Source organism: Bombus vancouverensis, chromosome 6, assembly GCF_051014615.1.
Source record: "Bombus vancouverensis nearcticus chromosome 6, iyBomVanc1_principal, whole genome shotgun sequence".
Classification (NCBI taxonomy): domain Eukaryota; kingdom Metazoa; phylum Arthropoda; class Insecta; order Hymenoptera; family Apidae; genus Bombus; species Bombus vancouverensis.
Window position 1 is genome coordinate 11,142,015 of NC_134916.1, and position 20,725 is coordinate 11,162,739.

The following is a 20,725-nucleotide window of genomic DNA, read 5'->3' on the forward strand; positions in this document are numbered from 1 at the left end:
GTGCATCAGTTCGGCTAGGTGATCGATACAGAGTACATACGTATCATATCGATACAGGCCAGACGAGCTTATCACCCGTTGAAATTTCTGTCTCGCTGCGATCGCTAGCATCGATTTCACGCGTTTGCGTCGCGAAGTAAGCCACACAAGCACTCGTCGTTTCACAGTCAATCATTTTCTTCGCAGACACACGATTATTCTAGTTTTCTTCTTTCAACGGATACACGCGGTCGCAGTCGTTCTCATAATCTTACGCGTTATCTCTGTAATACCAGATTCTTCGTCCTTAATATATATATATATATATATATAATATATTTTATATATTACACGGTCTCAAAACTATATAGGCCTAAGAAACTTCATTCTTTTAGAGCCACGAGCCACTTTGTATGATATAGAGAGAACTCGTCACTTCGTAGGAAACATTTCTGGTTAATCTTACAATGCCGTATGCATAGGACGACGCGCGGCTGCACGCGCGCCACGTATGCGTACGGTCTAAGCGTTAACTGTTTATTCGAGTTACACTAAATACTTTAGAATACGAGCGAGGCTTCACATTGTTTTATAATACAACGATCAACCGCGCGGCCGATCCTCTCGACGAATCAAACCGCGCGATCCGTTCTTTCCTAGAACTGACATCCTGCGAGTCTCTGCTCGCTCGACGCTCCACGGAACAGCTTCGAGAACAAGAGTCGCCTTAAACGTTAGGCGAAACAGCAAGAGCTGCGAAGGGCAAAAATGCTTTCTCAGCGATCCTCGAACACGATCGAGCGATCAGAAGGATTGCAGCGATCGCGACTTTTACCTCGTCCTCTCTCGTCGCGTTTCATTGGCCAATCGCGCATACACATTTCGACATGTTGGCACTTGGACGCGACGAGATGATGCGACGGGTAATCCGAGGAAAGACGCGAATATCGAGGAAGAATCGACGATCACGCCATGCGTCACGGTTTGGCATCGTTAACAGATCACGCGTACGAAAATAAATCGCACTCGTGAAGACATACAGTCGACTCGATCTCGATTTCGATCTTCATTTCGATGTCGATCGCGCTCTCGTCCGCGAGCGGACGCGTCGAGCAGGAACACGCGCGGTCTTGCTCTCGAATCGCAGCTCTGTCGCGTGTTTTTGTACGATTCTCGTTGCTTCGACCTATGACGCACGAATAATGCGCAAAGCGTTGCGGATAGAGTAGGTACTTTGACATTAGGTCACTGGTGCTCGAATCTCGTTCTAGCGGTTAGCTTCTGGCCATCGAGTGCGTAGCGGTGTTTCGGTCGCGAAGGCAAAGAGAGCGTTCCGTGAGGATGGCCGAGTGAAAACGGCGCGCGCCGTAAACGTCGACGAATCGAATTCCAGTTTCCTTTTTCTCGAAACGCGTTCTACGGGCCAACACCGGACGACTAACGGACAAACGCGTGTTTCAAGTTTTTTCCCTTACGCTGGTTAATTGTCTCGGGCGCGTAACCAGTCGAGATTACCGAACTCACGTTCCCACGGAATTCGATTTTCCGCTTCCTTCGATCGCGCCTCGTCGATATCGCGGATGATCTCTCGAACAGACTTTCGTTCTGCTTCCGCTTTCGTCTGCTTGCGAAACACTCGGTTCGATTCCAGCAGCGCGCGAAGGACGCGAGAAAGGAACAAAGTACGAGCGATAGTAAGTAGTCTCGAGGAGATAAAGGAGACGATATCCGTCTCGTGATGAATGCTCCATGAAACAGAAAAAAAAGAGAGGGCAACGTTTACGGAGATGAAAAAATATGTATATGTACGTATGTAGATATATGGAACTTCTACCATGTCGTAAACTTACTCAGCGAATACGGATGTAATAAATGGGATTAGCTAATCAGTCTTATGTTAGAGGCTCGTTAACATCTAAATTCAAACTGCGGTATCGCGTCGCTGGCGGTGGACTCTTTTTTCCGGTTTGCTCGACGTTCTAGCTATCGACGTACTTTGACGATTTCACACGCGTCAGGATCGATCGCTTCGATCGACCTGGACTCTATCGCCTCGAGCTAAACAGTCTACGTTCTCTCGCCTAACTCAAAAGCACGGTGGAACGCGCTTCTGAACCGATGTTCGATTTCTTTCCCTTAACCTTCGGCAGTGCGAGAAACTCTTTGTTCGTTAACCGACCATTTTCCTTTTCTTTCTTCTTTTTTTCTTTTTCGACACGCTCGTGTTAGCACCAAACGAGAGAACAACGGGTAGCGAACAGCGCTCGAACGCAAGGCCGCGAGCGATGCTTCTATTGCACGATTTCGAGGATTTCTGTTTCAGAATCCCGATTTCCCTCGAACGAATGAATCGAGCCACGGTAACTGGGTTTCTCGCAGCCACCACGGGGAAATCGCAAGGAATAAATATATATGGAGACACGTTGAATTTCCCTGGATACCACGTCCCCTGTAAGATTACCTTCCGATATACGAAATAAAAACGAGAAGAATACGAACGAAGCTGTATCAACCGGTTTCGTATATCTGTCCATGACAATAACAATGACACTTTATCGTTGATAGATCTCTTTAAAAATATGGGATAACTCGAGAAGATTCATACCTATTCGATTCGTTTCCACATATATTTCTTCTCTAACGATCGTCGAACGACCTAATCTACGGTAATAATGGCATTCGTAAAAGCCTACAGTCGTGCAAAGTGGCAATTAAAACAGTGATTCGCGTCTATTTCTTGTAAAATATAAAACCGCCGTAACCGATCGGCTGGCTCGCCTAATTGCCACTTTGATTTGTAAACGCGGTCAACGAAAGGAAGCCGATGTTCCCTTCACCTTACGATTAGTTCGAACGAAGAAAAGCGCATTAACGGAATATATATATACAGGCGCGTGTGTGCACATATAAATATACATATATGTATATACATATTTATGTATGTATATTATATATATATATGTGTGTGTGTATATACATATTTATATATGCACAGAACATGAATTGCAAATTGCAAGTCTTCGATGCAATCGCGTTTTTTTTATCATACCTCGGCCGTTATTCATCAGGCCTGTAAGGGGACGCTAGTTTCGTTCTCGTCGCTTTTCTCCGGAGTATTCGGAAAACATTGTCGAATTCGTCTCACACTTTCAAGCCGCTTCTTTCTTTCGGCGTGAAAAGGCAGTGTCTGCTGTAACAAGCGGATGCGCGCAAATGAAAAACACGGGTTTATATATAATGTAATATATCTTACGAACGTAATAATAGGATACTTAGAGAGACGAAATCAAGAGACGTTCACGTTTTCTACGAAAATAATTTGTCAACGTAGTGGATAAACAAGGACATATTTAAACGCATCTAAAGATTTAAAATACGACTTACAACTTAGAACTTGCCGTTTTAAAACACCACTCGGTCGAAGGCGCGATGTGAGCATGCATATGAACGTAGAAAACGCGTCGCAGAGTTATTGGAACGTTTGTTGGAAAGTCTGACTCGCCAGTCGTCTTACAGACACTGCCCCTTTCGAAGGTTCGTTCGATTCCAGAATACTCTTCAATGTCTCGTGTCAGACCTTCCCGAATAAATTTCACCACAATGTTCAGAGACTGACACCAGCAGTCCACGTACGCGATCTTAAATCGCTTTCAGTAGATCCAGTCGCACCCTTGACGTCGTGTTGCTTGGGCAACGACGAACTTAGGGTGCGAAAATGTTAACACTACGTGGTCGTACCACTTATGTAGCCATTGTTTAAGGTCTCCGGTTTGTTCACGTACTCAACCGGTGATTTCATTTCCTTTTTCTCCATACCGTTGTCGATATTGATGGTGTCCATCGATGGGAAGTCGACCCGCAGCGGCGCCGCTTCCCTCTTCTCCGCAGCCGACAAAATTTCTGGGCTACCATTCTCGTAATCTGGATTCACCAGCTTTGAAGAATTTGGGCTGCTCAGGAAACTTCTTTTGCTGGGATTCTTCGGACTCCCTGATCTGTTGCTGATCGATAGCTGACTCAAGTTGCTTCGCGAGGTGCTCTTCGCGTTTATAAACGGCGAACTCTTAACAGATTTTAAACTGTCCTCGACGAATGGCAGGTTTAGTACGTCTTTGCCCGAGGCAATCGAATCTGCAGAGACACCGTCGAAATCGTCGAAGCCGGCCTTCAACGGCACGTTCGATGAGTTCATGTCGTGGCAGTTCGAGTTTGTTTTCGAGTTCTCGCCGTATGAATCCATTCTGAAACGGGGACTGAAACTGTTCTTAATACTGTTTGGCTCGAAGCTCGCGAAATCGCCGAAATCCTGCCTCAATGGAGAATCTTCCTCCCCTTCCACTTCCTCTTCTTGTAGATCTTGCAATGTAGCTAGTTCCAAGTGCCTGTACACGAATTAGAAACATTGTGTCAGAAGGACTAGCAAAGAACGCGATATTACAGTAGCGCTTGGATAAATTCCAATAAATCGGGCATCCGTATTGTAATCTTTCGCAAGTTGTTAATTATATAAACAATAAATATATTTGTAAAGTATAAGAAAATATATCTGTTTTGTTTTCTACCTAATAAACGATAAAAAGAAATTTTTTCTCCAAAAATATTCGACCCTGAAAAAGTTATTGGAATTTCAGCGAGCATTACTATATTCTAATAAGAAAAGTTCTATGCTCACTGATCTATCTGTGGTGAGTTGGACTTGTTTTGGTTCCTTGCTTCCACTCCTTCTACACTGTGATAGAAACTGACATTCTGGAAACGGTCCGAGTCGATATGCTTTAGCAACATACTCGCGATATCCATAAACGTGGGTCTTCTGGTCGCCTTATGTCTCCAGGTGTGCTTCATCAGTTCATATAACAACTCTGGACAGTTCTCTGGCCGTTCCATAACTCCTCCTTCGATCACGTACCGCAGAACCTAATGTACGTTAAGAGAGGTTGTGACGATATAAAGAGACTGTAGATTTTTGTACAAATTACATATCGTTGTGAACATAATTTTGGTTAGAAATTAAAACACACATACCTGCTCGTTCGATAGACCTTGGTATGGCTGCGATGCAAAAGTCACCATTTCCCATAACACAACTCCATAGCTCCACACATCCGAATAACTGCTAAAAACACCGTCTTTCAAACTTTCTGGTGCCATCCATCTGACTGGCAATAAGCCTTTGCTTCCTTTTCGATAATAGTCCCTCTCGTAGATGTCCCTCGTCATTCCAAAGTCTCCCACCTTTACCGTTAAATCTTCCGCAACCATGCAATTCCGAGCGGCCAGATCTCTGTGCACGAATTTCTTCGTAGAGAGGTAGGCCATTCCATCGGCGATTTCAATGGCCATCTGAAGTATCCTGTCTAATTTTGGTGGCGCGTTAATCATGTTCTCGCATGTGCCTGGCCTGTGACTCCTCAAGTACCTCTTCAAGTCGCCGTTCACCATCAACTCCATAATGACCAAGGTTGGTTGCCCACGAGTTACCACGCCAAGAAGCTTGACCACGTGATGAGCGTCGAAACCCCTGCAAAGAAAAGATTCGCATAGTCATATAATTAAACAGCGGATGTTTCTCGACTTTTAATTACATGGAAATCAAAGACGCCAGAGTATATTTTTACTTTCCTGTAGAAAGATAAGCACGAGCACGGGTTATTTTTGCCCTGCAACGTGTTCGGATTATTCATCAACTTACTTCATCACGGATGCTTCGTTGAGAAACTCGATTCTCTCCCGATCAGTGGCGTCCTTGTTCACCGTTTTCACAGCGCACCGTACTTCCGGTTTACCCTTCACGATGTCCTTAGCTATTCCTTCGTAAACCATGCCGAATGTGCCAGTTCCCAACGATTTCAGCATCTCGATCTTTTCTCTTGGTACCTCCCACTCGTCCAACACATACGGAGTGCTCACGTACTCCGGATTCACGGTTGCGATCAACGTCACATTAGGAACGTTCCTTAAGAACTTTCGTTTACAAACGTAGAACGAGACGAAGCTAACGATCGCGATGACCGTGCAAAATAACAGCCAGAATATCACCCAGAAAATACTTAGGGTGTTTCTCTCCTCGATGTAGAAGTATTTTACGTGCGTATAGGCGCCATAGCCGGCAAGACTCGTCGCTCGAACTTTCACGGAATAGTTTCCGGCGGGAAGCTCTTTAAGGACGTACGAGTTGCCTGCCTTTGTGAAGTCCCGCCTCGTGATGCACACCACGGTCGGTTTGTACTGAAACAGGATAATCTTTTGTTCACAGAATTGTTGCAAAATTCGAAACCCGATACTGTGAACAAAGTTTGACAGAATGAACCAATAGAAGTTAAGTAGACGTGAATTCCACTCACGTTTTGTATGTCAACCCTCTTGTACTCGATCTGATAGGTGATGATCAGACCGTTGGGCTGAGGTGGCTCATCCCACTGCAGAGTAACCATGGTGAGACTGTTATTCTCGCCGGATATGCTCATCTTGAAGGTGTTGGGAGGAATGTTATCGGCACTTTCCAGGGGTAACGTGCGATAGGTTCTCATACTTTTGGTGGAGCATTTCTTGTAAGTGTCGTTCATTTCTTGCGCTCTGCAAGCCTGCACCTCGATGTTATAAGCGGCAAAGTGGCGTAGGTTTTTCATTACGAAGGAGAGATTCATGCTGGGCACCAATTGCTCGAACACTATGTACGTCCCGTTCTCGATCTTTTCCATTACAGGCTGTGAATATAAAAGTGGAAAGGTTAGGAAGATGAATTTGAAAAGGACATGGAAGGGACTTAACTCCTTCGAACTGACCGATATTAGCGATGTATCACTTAAGAAAGCGAGAATCAAGCGACTATAAATGCAATTTTGCATCAGGGACGTACAAAACTCGATACCAGGTTGGCTAAGCGTATGGAAACGCTATAAATACTTTTCGATGAAATTGAGCGATGCTTTACCTGATCTCGATCCAACGATTTCGTTTTTCTGGATAGAATGAACGACATCTCCGAAACGTCGCGCTTCTTCTTCGGTTTTCGTTTTATATAGACCTGGTTGTGTAAAGCGTCTTCGAATTCGATCGCGCTGGACGCTTCTTTCTCTCGAAGAGACTGATCGGTTTCTCGATCAGGACATTCGCAGGTGCCAGTTTCAGGTATCATTTGCTCTTTCTCTTCCTCTATTCGTTTCCTCTCCTCCTCTGCGAGCGCCTTCTTATCTGTCAGCATCAGAGCTAAGCATGCAACACATTTTAATTATCGTTAGATCTACCTGATTTCTTTTTTACTCAAGTAAAAAATCAATTCAAGTATTAATGTTAAATATTATCGATCAAATATTAATTCTTTCCTTATCGAATCGTTTATACAATCGCAACAAGCTCTGCCCCGGAATATTACGAGCTTGCGCGAATCGAACACATTCCCGTATCCGTGCATATCACATTTACAAATGTCAAGGGATTGATAAAATTAATAAAATTGATCTCATAATCGATGTACTCACGTTCCTCGCAATAATTTCTCTGATCGATGAAATTAGGGTCGTCCGGCTCCCATCGTCCAAAGATCCGATAGTGCGTTAGGTTTCCGTTCTTGTGAAGAGGTGGCAGCCAGGACATGATCAGCTCGCTGCTCGAATTACTCCAAGTCATAAGGGACCTGGGTGAGCTAGGAGCTTCCGGCATCGTTCTGAAGTATGTTAGGTTGCTCTGGGCTCCGGACCTTTCCGTGGCAATAGTGTAAGTCTTCACGTAATAAGCGTACTGCGTGTACGGCTTCAGCTGAGACAAGTAATGCGTATGTACGTTCTTCTCCTGTCGACCAGACCCAAACTTGGATCCTTCCATCAGGGTGGTATTTGTACTTGCGGATACATCATCGACCTTCCAACCATCTCCACCACACGCGTCTCTACCATCGTACATCGTTACGTTCATGTTGGGTGCCTCGATAAAATACACCACGTATCCAAGAAGAGACCTGGCGTCGTGGTGAATAAACGGTTCCCACTCGATCACCGCACCCCATGGTGACTTCTTACCAACCCTGGTCCTCAGTTCGGTTACGTTACACGCAACTTTGTCGCCGTTGCTATTAGGCGCCACCTCGTAATCCGTAAAAGGTCGTAAACCCGCCTTCTCTCGAAGCATCTCGATTTTGTACAAACACAGTTTCGGATTTAGATGAAAGAAGATCTTTCCTATGCCACCTTTCGACAGGATTTTAATATCTTTGTGCAAACTCCAGTCCCAGAGTTCCTGTAGATTTTGGTTGTCCATTACCAATAACGAGTATTTTGAGTTATCGATGTCGTTTCCGCGTATCACTCGCAGGTTCTTCAGGAAGTTGAGAGATATCAGTGGGAAGCTACGCACGATCTTCAAGTAGCCGTCGATCTCTTCTATGGTGCTCAGACTGTCTTCCAGCTCTTTCACGATATTTTTCCCACCTCGAATCTGGATCTCTAAACTGCCGGTGATGTGAGTGCATCCGCGAAGTTTCTGCGCCGAGGCGATGCTGTCCACGTTCGCTCCGGCACACTCTTTCTGACAGGGTCCCTCGCATTTTTTACACGACACTTTGCCATTTGATTCTTCGTCCATGTAGCCCGGTGGACACTCCATTACGCAGCTTCCATTGAACGATTTGTACGGGTAGTTCTTCACGTTGAACACTTCCCGTGGTTTCTGCATTCCAAGGCACCTCTCCTCGTTGATGCATCGATGGTTCATGAATTCCAAGGTACCGTTAGGGCACTGTTCCCTGCACTCGTTGTTGTCGGTTACCACGTCTTTGCAGACGACGCAGTCGCGATTCGTCGGGCCAGTGCACGTGCCCAGACACGACGGATGGCAACACGTTCCGGACTCGTCGCATGCGTTGTTCTCGCACTTTCGATCGCAGACTGAAACGAACAAGTTAGAACGCCAATGATACTGACAACACGTACTATCTATCACGTTGTACGAAGGTGTTCTCATCTCTACTGTCCTACGATTCCACATAGCATCTTCGACCTAAGCGTTTTCCTTATTTTCCCTCGTCCACCTAATTGACCAACGCGCTATTCTCGAGACTTCTACCGGTAAAATTAGCGGTTCAACGATCGAAGATATCTTATAAATCCCTCTGTCTTCTGTGTCTTTTAAATCCTACCTCGTTCCAGAGAGTTCGCCTTCACTCGATAAGGTAGCTGTTAAGAGAAGCATCAAGGAGACACTGTCCGATGTTTGATATATAAGTACAGGGTTGAATCTTTTTAACGGATAAAATGGCTGTTTGATGACTACACGTGAAAAAATTCAAGCCACTGTTCCGGGTAAACAACCACACGGATGTAGCCTCGAACGTGCGTCTCACCGGATGAAGTCTTGTCACGTTCTCCGTGGGGACACGTGGCGACGTCTCCAACTTTCCCTGTAATTTTTGCGAAAGGGGCCGCTTCTCGCTAACGAACAGCCTACGATACGATCGATAAACGCGAAACACATCGAAAGTTCGCCAAAAAAAAAAGAGTGAAATATAAAAAAGAAAAACAGAAGAAAAGAAAAACATTTCGTAGGCCCTTGAGAAATTATCCAAAAATAAGCTTCTCATAAATCGACGTGAAACACTCGAGCTACCGTGGAACTGAACGACTATCGGCGTTCTATGAAAAGTTCAAGCGGCACGCGATTGCTAGTACAGCGATGTTTAGCGCATTCCTGTCAGTTTTTACCCGCGCAAAGGTCCGTTGAGTGTAATTTAGAGTCGTAGCGCCCACGGGTGAGCCGCCTACGGTGGCCAACGTGTCGCGCCGCCGCCAATTTCTCGTCGCCCCTTTCCTCGCGGCCAGACAGCCTCCATTTTCCACAAGGCCAGCGAATAATCGGATAATTTCGGAAGGAAGGAACGAACGGGGCGGGAGCGTGATCGAGAATGGGTCGTCGTCACGCGTGGGAGCGGCAGCCGTCGAAGATAGCTGGAAACGTGCGTGTCCTTTCATCTTCCACTCGGACAACGCGGCCGACCAACATCGGGAATTTCCCCTGCGACATCGCCGCGTTACGAATTAACATCGGCTGACAGGGAATTTCCAACTTTCGTTCTACCTGGCGCGCGATTTCTCTACTTTGTCGAGAAACGATATTTTCAGATGAAACGGTGGCTGTCATGCTTCGAGACTGGAATCGATTTCTAGCGAAACTGAGAAAGTAGCGTCCGTCTGGAACACCTAAGCTTCGACATGACGAAGTTCGATCTTGAACTTTGCACGAAATAATTAAACTTATCGTATATAACGTTAGTTTCGATATAATAAACAGAAGATATGGACAGAGTAGCTTAGATTCGGCAAGACAGCGAAAACGGGAAAATGATTGGAGAATCGATAAGTTCCTATTATACATGAACTGTGGCTTCCCTTGATGCGTTCAGACGGTTGTAGTTCTATCGAAATTTCTTATTTGCATAAACGAAAATTGCTAGAATTGACGATATACTAGAGCTTCCCTTTTACCCGGTCTCCTTTTCATCTGCCACGTTATTATCTGTAACGTATTCATCCTACGTCGAATTTAGCATAAAACAAAATTTAATCTAAAAAAAAAAGTTGGTCTTGATATTACACGACGCATAAACTTTCGTGCAACTAAACGTGCCTTTTACCATATACCATACCAAATGGAATTCTCCTCTGAATATTTCGTTCCAAATTTTACCTTGTTTTATAAACTCTGCTCTATCACAAAAAGACCGATCGAGAGAGAGAGATAGAGAGATAGAGAGACAGACAGACAGACAGACAGAGTCTACTATTATATTTCATGCGAAATTCATAATTCCAGAGAGAAAAACAATTACTTTGTTGGCAGTGTTGCTGGTTCCAACACAAGTATTCATCCGACTTGGTCTGTCTTTGCGGACAGTGCTTCTCGCACACTGGGCATCCATTTCTCGGATTGTTCCCCTGTGAACAGAAATACAGGAAAAATCAATATTGAAATATTCAAGCGATCCATCAAAATATTTCCTAGCCATTTTTGAACCTAGTTTTTCCTCTGTAACATCGACGACGTATTACTCGTCTATTAATACCTTATCGATGGATTGCTTTTACCGTGAACGATGATTTCATAAAAAATTTGTTATTTAATTATTATTTCACTATGACGATTGCTCGTAGGACACGCGGTGTCGTGGCCCAATTGTTGAAGTTTCTAAAATCGTTGAAATCGTAAAAATATCAATACGGCGAACGTTTGGAAACACGTGGGACTCCAAGGACGAAAATCGCGCACGAAGGGGAGAGTTTACCACCTTGTTAGCTACACGCCGCGCCGGCCAAGAGAATTCCTTAACTTCCGTGGAGGCTGTGGAGTGCTAAAGGTTGGATCGATACGTCTGGCGCCTTCCATTATTTATTTTTATCGCCGTTATGCTATTTTTCCGGCTTCAGCGAAACTTTTAGTTTCATACACTTCGCGATACATCTCTTCTGTACGTGCCCTTTGTTTTAGCGCCGTTCTTAAAGAGTTGCGATTTTTCTTCAGTGTCTAAACCGAAAATCTCGCGGCGAAACTTTCGTTTTACGTTTGCTCGCGTTGTAAAAATTCTAAAAGTTTACCATCTCGATTACCGATCTTCTCTTCTCTTCTAATTTTTCACAACTTAGACACGAAAACGTTGAAATTGATGGGCTAGCAATCATAGCGGTGTAAGTGGATGCAACATTTCTCATAAAACACGTTCTTTATTCAACGTTATAAAAAGTTCGCTATAATATAATGCATAAGGGAATAAAGATGTAACTTAATCGATCACGAAGTTAAAGGGATGATAGCTTTAAAAGTTGAAACAGGTGACTGAAACAAATTCTACAAATTTTGACACGCGCCACTGCGACTTCCCGCCCCGTCGATTGTTCAAACGTCGACATCCTGTAAACACGAAGCTCATTTCCTGTTCTCGTACCATCGACGGAATCAAGCAATACGAATAAACATGGTATTCGGGTAAAAGTTCGTAAAAAATTAGTATCCTGTCGAAAAATTCGACTGCTGGCTGAAAACGATATTTCACGCTATATTCTACATCCGAATCGAACGATTCCAAAAGTACCGCGAAAATCGGAGAATGCCAGAACCCCAAAGCTGTCTGAACGAGTTAATCGACGTGAAATGTTAGAGTAACGCGTGGTTAATCCGACCGATTCGGCAATGTGAACAAAAATCCGCAATGTGAAAAGAAATTTCCGTTCAAATGAAAATTTCAATATTTGTTAAAATTTAAATTCGAAATTACAATTTCAAGATTGAATAACGAGTTTTTCCTAGCGATCAAACGATGCAATTGGGTGTACGGTACTCTCGACGATCGCACCTCGTTGAAAGCTCGAAACTTTGCGACGAACCCTCGACCCTCGACCCTCGCGACACGCTCGAATTTTTTAGCGCGCCAGCCGGAAACTAATTAACCCTCTGACCCGGTCACGTTCTATCGATCACCCTTGCGACCCGTTGCTGCGACGAGCTACCATCCTATCGGCCGGACTCGAGAAATGAGATATTTATCGGGATTGTCGTGGCACGGGGATTACGAAGATCAACGAAACAAACCGGTATCTTACTACGACTTTGAAATAGTGAATGGACATAGTGATTTTCGGCTACCGTTTAATCGAATCACAAGGACAATTTTCGTACGATAATAAAATCCGCCATCTTCGTTGGTAATTCGGTTACCAATTACTTGCGTTATTTTCTGTTCGTAGAAAAATTGTGTGTTAAATATTAGGCGTGTAAATTACTTCGGTGCTTTTACATTTGCAAATATATCGATGGTTTTAATCCTTTGAGCGCTGCGTTGTCCGACGTTAAGCGCGCGCCGTGGACTGCACTCTCTTTACGAAAAAACACCGTGGGCTGCGTATTTTTTACGAAAGAGCGCAAGTTGAGCGGACTGAATTTTCATCGAAAAATATATCGATTGTAATTAAAATAAATGATGCAGTGACCTGAAAAGCCTTAATAACCATTTATTTCATCGAGCAATAATAACACGAAGAATATAAAAGCTTGAAAATGTATTTTTTTAATTGAAAATTTAATAATTTTGTATTGTATGGTAAAGCAGGCTTCAATACATAAGCCAATGTTACATTTTTTGTATTCGTAACGCGAATCAGTCCTGCGATTATGTTTAGTGCAAACAGCGCATCTTCGTCGTGAACAATGTTTATTATTTTCTTTAGTTGTGCAGGATGTGGGAAAATGCCTCTTCGTTAACAAAAATGGAAGGTCGTCCGAATGAATCTTCCCCCTTTAGCCTCTACTCAGCGTGGTAGGTATTTTTGCAAAATATCTTTTATGAGAGGCAAATGAAAATTTTCAAATGTTCCAGTTTTATTATTAGCATTTTTACAAAGAATGTATGCACTGTATATAGCGAGGTTTAAAAGGTGGAAAAAATATTTTTCATACCATTTTGTGCTTTTTCGAACGCAGCGAAGTGAACTCGAAATCATATCGATTTTATCAACTGCGCCCATCAAGGCAATGCAGTCTGCTACACGCTTTGTTTTTCGCTTTGGTTTGCCAGTTTGATAATTAATTTTTTTTTCTTTTTTTGTTTCAACGAAATCATCAAAATGTCAGGTGGATAACATCCATACGTCTCTTTTATCACGCCACTTTAGCGCCACTTTTAGCCTAAATTGAATGGTTGTACGAGAACGTATATTGCGTTCATAGCGCTCAAAGGGTTAAAGAGTTCCATCCACGTAATTTCGCACAACTTACAACAAGCTTGCCATCTGCCTGATTTCCAAGGATTCGATTCATTTTCTCTTTCGTTGCTACGTACGTTATGTCTTCCAGCCAGATTCTACGATTCTACGAAATTTAAAGAAACGTAATGTATTTATGACGTTGCGATATTCCTCAGTTCTCCATAGATTGATAGATTCTCCGAAAAGATGCTGACCAGCTGACGCATATCGAATCTTCTCCACAGTTGCAAGATTCAATGATACGGATAATTACCGGCGAAATCGCGGTCACGTTATCAAGCAAGTCGGGAAAAAATAGAGATAGAGGAAAAGAGATTGACGCGTGACCGTTGGACAGATTTATCTCGCGGAAGCGGCGGGCACGCGACGCGTCATATATGACGCGTTAGCGTCGCAGGAATCAATAAAGAGCGTCGAAAGAACGCTCGGCCGCGGACGAAACGACGTTGCGTTGCGTTGCGTTTCCATTAGCGGACAATGAAAGTTTAAATAAAAGTTGCCGATGGAAAAGAGTCGCCGTCAAGCTCGTGAGCTCCACTGGTACGGCTCGCCCTTTTTATTACAACGACTCGCCACCCCGTTCGATCCATACGTCCACCCTCGTCGTTCTGGTCGTTGGTCGCCAGAGAAATAATTCAGGACGTATCGCGCGGCAATTAGCGACGGGATTTCCATGTCTCTGATCTATTCCCTTTCCAACGCTTTTTTTTCTACGGCTGTACTTTATCGAGTAGCCCTGCGTCGCTTACGATTTCCAAACTCACCAGAGACATCGACGAGTCGAAATTTTACAGGGCAAAGCGGAAATAAAACGTCGCGTACTCGACTAATCTAGCGATCGTGTCGTGCAATATAACGTGATCCAACGTTAGTAGGAGAAGTATTGGTTGTTCGTTGAACGTCTTCGTCGGTTAATGGTAATTTTCGGTGTGTTTCCTTCAAGTTACAGGTTGTAGATTCGAAATTTGTATGATATGCAAAGATACACAGGGTATCCAGTTACAAACGAAAGGTGCAAATTATTGGAAAACTATACACCGTGGGGAAAAAATAATACAGACACGAATTGGATGATTTCAAAGGGCAAATAAACTGGTTGTAATCGATTCGTTTCTACGTGGCCAGGTAATACAGGTTCTTTTAATAGAATCATGTAGTTTCAAATACAGTAAACGTTCCCTGGAAAATTGGTATATACTTTCATTTGTCAGATTTAACGTATAAAAGACAAGGAACGGCGAGAGGTGGAGTTCTTAGGTTCGCGTTGTCTTTGTCTTCCATACGTTAACTTTGACAAAGTAAAGATAAAATATTTGCTAAGCTCTTAGACATAAACAAGTTGAATTTTCTTTTTGGGGAGAGGACCGAGACGGATCGATTTACTGTATTAAAAATATTATGATCCCATTTTAAAAAATGTAAATGTCACGTAAACGTTGATGTCAGTTTCATATAACCTGTAGCTAGCCATCTTCCAAAAAGGCTAATTAAAAATTGTACGAAATTATGCCCATTCGCTTTTTGTCTGAATCGCTTTTTCATACAGTTTATAATTTTCCAATAATTTGCATATTTTGTTTCCTACGTAACCGGAAACTCTGTATAAAATATTGAAACATAGCACTCGTAATAATATTTAACGAGTAAGCGTTCATTTAGATTCTATCTCTTTGCATACGTTATTAAAAACTGACTTTGCATAAACATCTATCTGTCATATTAATCGTATTGAATTAAATGTCAGAAAACAGACACTTTCGTGCAAAGGAAAATACTAAACGCTGCACATTTATCATATAGTGTGAATTTATTACAAGAGCAAGGAATGCTACGGTAGAAATAGTAAAACGCAAGAAATAGTTAATTTTATGACAAGAAGGTTTGCTCTGGGAAACAACTATTTCCTACAAAAATTATTTTATTTTACAAGGAGAATATCAGAATCGAAAAATTATTTAGAATTTGAATCGTACGATATTAACGTAAGAGAAATGATGATATTTGAATAATGGAACGCTTGAGTACCAAGTGTTCGAATAACAGAAACGCTTTTCCGTTTAAAAACAAAGTCACAGTTTCTAATTATTTTATGCATAATACGAAACAAGAGCACAGGTTTGTTATTACACCAGAGAATTTTAAACACAGAACTGAAGTTTTCCACAAATTGACAGAGATACAAGATACTAAAAAATTGTACAGAATTGTTTCGTGAAATCGGCTAGGCTGCTAGGTAGTCGAGCATGAATCGTACGTTACATTTTCTCACAGTTGGCAGACTAACGTGCGCGAAATTCGTTCGTCGTGATCGCGCGACGATAACGTCATTATCGTTCTTCTCTCGTCGAATTCACCCACAAACCAGCGAATAACGGCACGCGCCGTTGCTCCGATGAATCCTCTTTGATCGAAACTTCTTCGTAACCGGTGCAAATTGCCAGTAAGAGCGCTAACCGAGTGGAAGTTTTTACCGCGGGATGCGTCGAGAAATGAAAGCTCTTCGAGGCGTTTCGTAATTGTCGATAATCCGAACGAAACTCTCGGGAATCACGAAGGAACACGTTCCTAGAGATTCGAATCTCTTTGTCCGAAAACCGCTCGCTCGAACGAAGCCGATCACACTTCAGACCGGATTTGTCGGAGTCGCCCTTTGCAGCGTACGCTTGCTCGCGCGATCTCGCGAATCTGATAAAAACATAAGTATACGCTTCTCGGAGATTCGGGATAGCCGAAACGAAAAACGAAGTTTCAAATGCTCCGATCGAACGATTCGCGTGTAACGCAAACCATACGTTCTCCAAAGTTGGAAACTAAAACACATGGTGCATGATGTACGTGAGTTGGCAACGTGTATTCCAACCGATAACGAGGCAGGACGACGAGCTCGAGAGACGCGCGTTATATTTTCCGAATTAACGAGTGTTTCAGCTGTCTCCTTCTCGAGAGAGAGAGAGAGATTGCCGTACTACGATCTCTCGATGGAGCGACGTTTTCCGCGTGTTACATGGTCGCTGATAACGTCGAATGGTATTTCTCACCGGCGAAAGTTTGTAACTGCGATCGGTTACTCTCGGCTGTGGCGCGTAAAGCTGCCGCGCGTGACACGGCGGAAAGAAAGGATCGGTTGGCAGGGTTGGATCGACATGACGCAGCGCTTATCCGCTTGCCACTTGCACGGATCGGTGTGCATGTTCCGCATTAAACGCGAATTAACGCATTGTCAGCTGGTTGATGGGGACTGGATTAAAACGCCAGCTTTCATTGTATCTACAGAGGGCGGCAAGCGTGACGAACCGCATTCCATCGCGTTAAATGAGATTTACATTTAAGGAACATTGTATAGGATATTTGCAACACTGTCGACGATTGCGCGTCGAATCGATCGGGTTTCGCAGCATCGAGCCTTTCAAATACGCCGATCCATCGAACTGACGGTGTGCTTTCACGAGTCAGCCTTTAACTCTCGGATACTGGATCTCGATCGTTTTGATCCGATCTTCGCTGCTGTAATATAGCTGCCGCATATCTTGCATTTCATTCTTGTTATCCTCATCTTTACAACGCTATATTTGAGCATAGTCGAACGCTATGGCACACATGCTTTCGCGAATCAATCTTTAACTATCGGACACTGGATCTGGATCGTTTTGATCCGATGCTCACTGGTGTAATATAGCTACCGCGTATCTTCGATTTCATCTTGTTCTACTCTTGTTTTACAGTGTTATACTCGGCTCTAGTCCAATGCTATTACGTACGTGTTTAATAAATTTGCTACTGGAGTCTACTTTCTTTCGTTGTAGTCGTTGCAGGCATAAAATGGCTATTGAACCAATTTCCTGTTTCTTTCGTTTCATAAGGAAAATAGATGTACGATATTTTTCGTTTTATATCATTTTATCGAATTACGTATGATCGATTTTGTTCTATCGAAATAAAGATCACAACGTTCGACAGTATTGGTATTGGTATTACGAAGATTGCCACATACTTTACACATTTCACGTTTATTTCTGCATATTACATACGTTCTCTGTGCATTTTCGAGCCCTTCAATTTTCCACGATTATAATATCAAAATCGGCAATTTAATTGTAACGAATCAAATCATCGCAGTACGAGTTACCGGCGACTTTACGCTTAAAGTACAGCTTGTCGGACATAAACAAATGTGCTGGTATTTCTAAGCGATAGCGTACGTCTTAATCTGTAGATGTACGTATATTCTGGGTCATTTCGACTCGATTCAGCTGCTGAAAGGTATAGCCTCGGAGGGTTAACGTTTATTTCAAGAACGTCTGATCGTTTAGAAATTGTAACCGGTTCGGGAACCGGTTTCCGCGGAGGGCTGGATCGGCCGTGGCGCACCAAAACGACTCGGTTCACCTCTTCGTGGACGGCGTGACGATATTATTATCCCGCCAGCAGCGAGGACAGTCGGTCGATCTACGACAGAAATAGTTCATCGCGAACTGTGCCAGCAGTGCGATTCTCTGATTTACGCTGGAACCGTGGGATATTATTGCCCTGCATCGGGCAAAATCGTCGTGGGAACCGTTCACCCGAAAGCAATCGGTGGTGCGCCGCGCGAAAGATTGTCGTCGACGCGTTCGAATCGCGAAACTTGCTCCGTGCAATGTATACCGTTCGTGGCCGGAAAGTTGGCTAACGGAAGCGATGCAAAGTCCGATTGGTTTATAGAGTAATGGGGCCGTGTTCCGTGACACAATCTTGAAAATAGAACAACCGTACACGCTCGATTCCGTTTTTATACGACTTCGATCTAACGTGGTTAGAGAAACTGCAATTCTGTTTTTACGTGATCTAATTCAACTCTTTCAGATTTCATGGTGCGTATATGCAACATTGTACTCTGACAAATGATCGCTGTTTTAAGCGAGTCATTCGTTAAGAAAGGTAACAGAAAATTTCCGTAACTGTGGAACAAAGAGCTAATAAATTAATTCCAATTAGATCGACTGTCGTTCTTGCAAATACCAGTACGATGTAAATATGAATTTATTTCTAACAGGAGCGATAAGATGTGTTAAAAAATAGGAGATCCGTAAACAAGGAAACGGTTATGCTGGAGAGATTAACAAACTTGAATGACAATTTAATTTGTTTCCCAGGTTGATTATTAAAGATGTATTTGTTTCCTGCAAAATTGCTACTCATTTTAGCGCATTACGATCTTTCTTGCAGAAACCTAGGAAAATTATTAATCATTGCCGAAATAACCAAAGCTAAAAAACATTTTCTCCCGATAAAGTTAATCTGACACGGTCCGAACCGAACTTTTTTTTGAAAACGTCCATTTAAATTTCATCTTTTGTACTCTTGAACAATTTTGCTGATATTTTTCAGGGACATTGCACTCTGATTTTGCTATATATTTTTCGTAGAATAGAATCGAAAACAATATCGTAGACTAGGATTTTTTTTTTTTTAAAGGAGCCGCGATCGCACAGGTTTGCGTAACAGAATTATGGGGCTGTGAAAATGTTTGCAGCTGTTTACACACCAGTGAGATGAAAAATGTCAGTCATTCGTCAACAAACGATAAAAAAGAATTCGTCCAGTTATCAGTCGACATAGATACAAAACATCGACCCTGTAAAAAATAAACTTTTGCTTGGAACTAGGATAGGATTACCGACAATTTCTAAAAATCTCTTAAACGTACTTGTCAGATTTTAGACTACGCGTCTACGAAAAACGATCAAGATGTTCTGTCACTTATATCAAATATTCAGCCGAGATTAAATTGCTTATGTAACGACAAGACAGCAGATTTATCTCAGCAAAATGTAAATTTAGCTTTGGTGATAAAATTGTAAATATAACTGAGAATCGTTTAAAATTAAACTTCTCTGATTATAGCTCCAACTATATACAGAACGACGAAGATTCTTCAAGACTTAATAACCAAAGAGCTATCGTTTATTTACAAAGATGTAATAATTAACGCGGGTTTGTTACTGGCCGATCCACTTTAACTAATCTGATTGAGTACCATCGCTACCTAGTGGATTGCATTGAGAAGGGCTTCCAAGTTGATGACGTATACACTGACTTTAACAAAGCTATCGACTTCATAAATTATTCCGTACTCTACTTATTCTTTATCTGACAAAATCCAAATTATCAACTTGGCGAATATCTATTTAGGGAAATTCAAAGTACATCCAGAGTTCCTCAGGACCCTCGCTTGGATCTATCGCCTTTTATTTTATTTATTAACTCTTTGCACTCCTATCTTCGTCAGTTTTTATCTCAGAAGCTCCTTTGTCGAGTCACACCCGACATTCTTTAATCCCGCCTTTCTTTGTGAAAGAAAACCAGGCTTTTTGTGAAAACGTGCGAAAGAAATCCAGGATTGCATCCTGGAGATTGTTTCAAGATATATCATACGCTTAAAAATTACAAAATACAACGACAGTGTGAATAAAACTGGCATTTAAGTGAATTCCTTTCTTCCTTTATATATTTTTGTAATTATTCCTTCCTTTATTTATAATTGTCTTATATTTTAGTTAAAGTAAATTTCAAATAAAACACTTGAAAGCGTTGGGAGCTACTGGTAACGAAATTGAAATAAAATTCGCAATGCAAAGGGTTAATGATACGTCTAACGATGAAAATATCTAACGATCTCAGGATCTTTAACAGAATAGATGTTTGTCAGACTCTATCCAGTTGATTCAGGTCGATCTCGATCGCCTACGTAACTGGCGTTTAGCTAATAAATTATCTCTCAATTTATCCGAGTGTCGTATTGTGCGTTTTAATCATTGGAGAAATAATCTAGCGTTTAATTGTTTCATAAATCGTACGCCATTATCCACGCTTGATAATGTGAAAGATCCAAGTATTATTTTCTCAGCCAATCTTGATTTATAACCTCGTCTTGATTCTTTAGGACTTATTCACGGATCCTGCAAGTCTCTTAAAAATACAAACGCTCATAGAACATCGTACTGTCACCTTGTCAAACCAAT

The 20,725-nt window shown here is 42.5% G+C and overlaps 1 protein-coding gene and 1 long non-coding RNA gene across 6 annotated transcripts in view; one reads left to right on the forward strand and one right to left on the reverse strand.

Moving 5' to 3' along the window:
- LOC117155641 (uncharacterized) overlaps nt 1-20,725 on the forward strand; it is a 153,762-nt gene that overhangs the window by 44,207 nt on the left and 88,830 nt on the right. The gene's annotated exons all lie outside the window — the stretch shown is intronic.
- The window catches only part of InR-2 (insulin-like receptor-like), a 109,100-nt gene continuing 89,695 nt past the window's right edge, over nt 1,321-20,725 (reverse strand). For 4 of the 5 annotated variants that reach the window (XM_033331813.2, XM_076619593.1, XM_076619594.1 and 1 more), the window contains 8 exons: nt 10,799-10,904; nt 7,461-8,861; nt 6,914-7,188; nt 6,324-6,686; nt 5,672-6,207; nt 5,005-5,500; nt 4,652-4,896; nt 1,321-4,361 (listed from right to left, as the gene is read on the reverse strand). In XM_033331813.2, coding sequence (XP_033187704.2) covers nt 3,704-4,361; nt 4,652-4,896; nt 5,005-5,500; nt 5,672-6,207; nt 6,324-6,686; nt 6,914-7,188; nt 7,461-8,861; nt 10,799-10,904 — 4,080 coding nt within the window. In that variant the 3' untranslated portion in view covers nt 1,321-3,703. The remainder of the gene's footprint in view (nt 4,362-4,651; nt 4,897-5,004; nt 5,501-5,671; nt 6,208-6,323; nt 6,687-6,913; nt 7,189-7,460; nt 8,862-10,798; nt 10,905-20,725) is intronic. The other variant, XR_013058713.1, reaches the window with a different exon arrangement.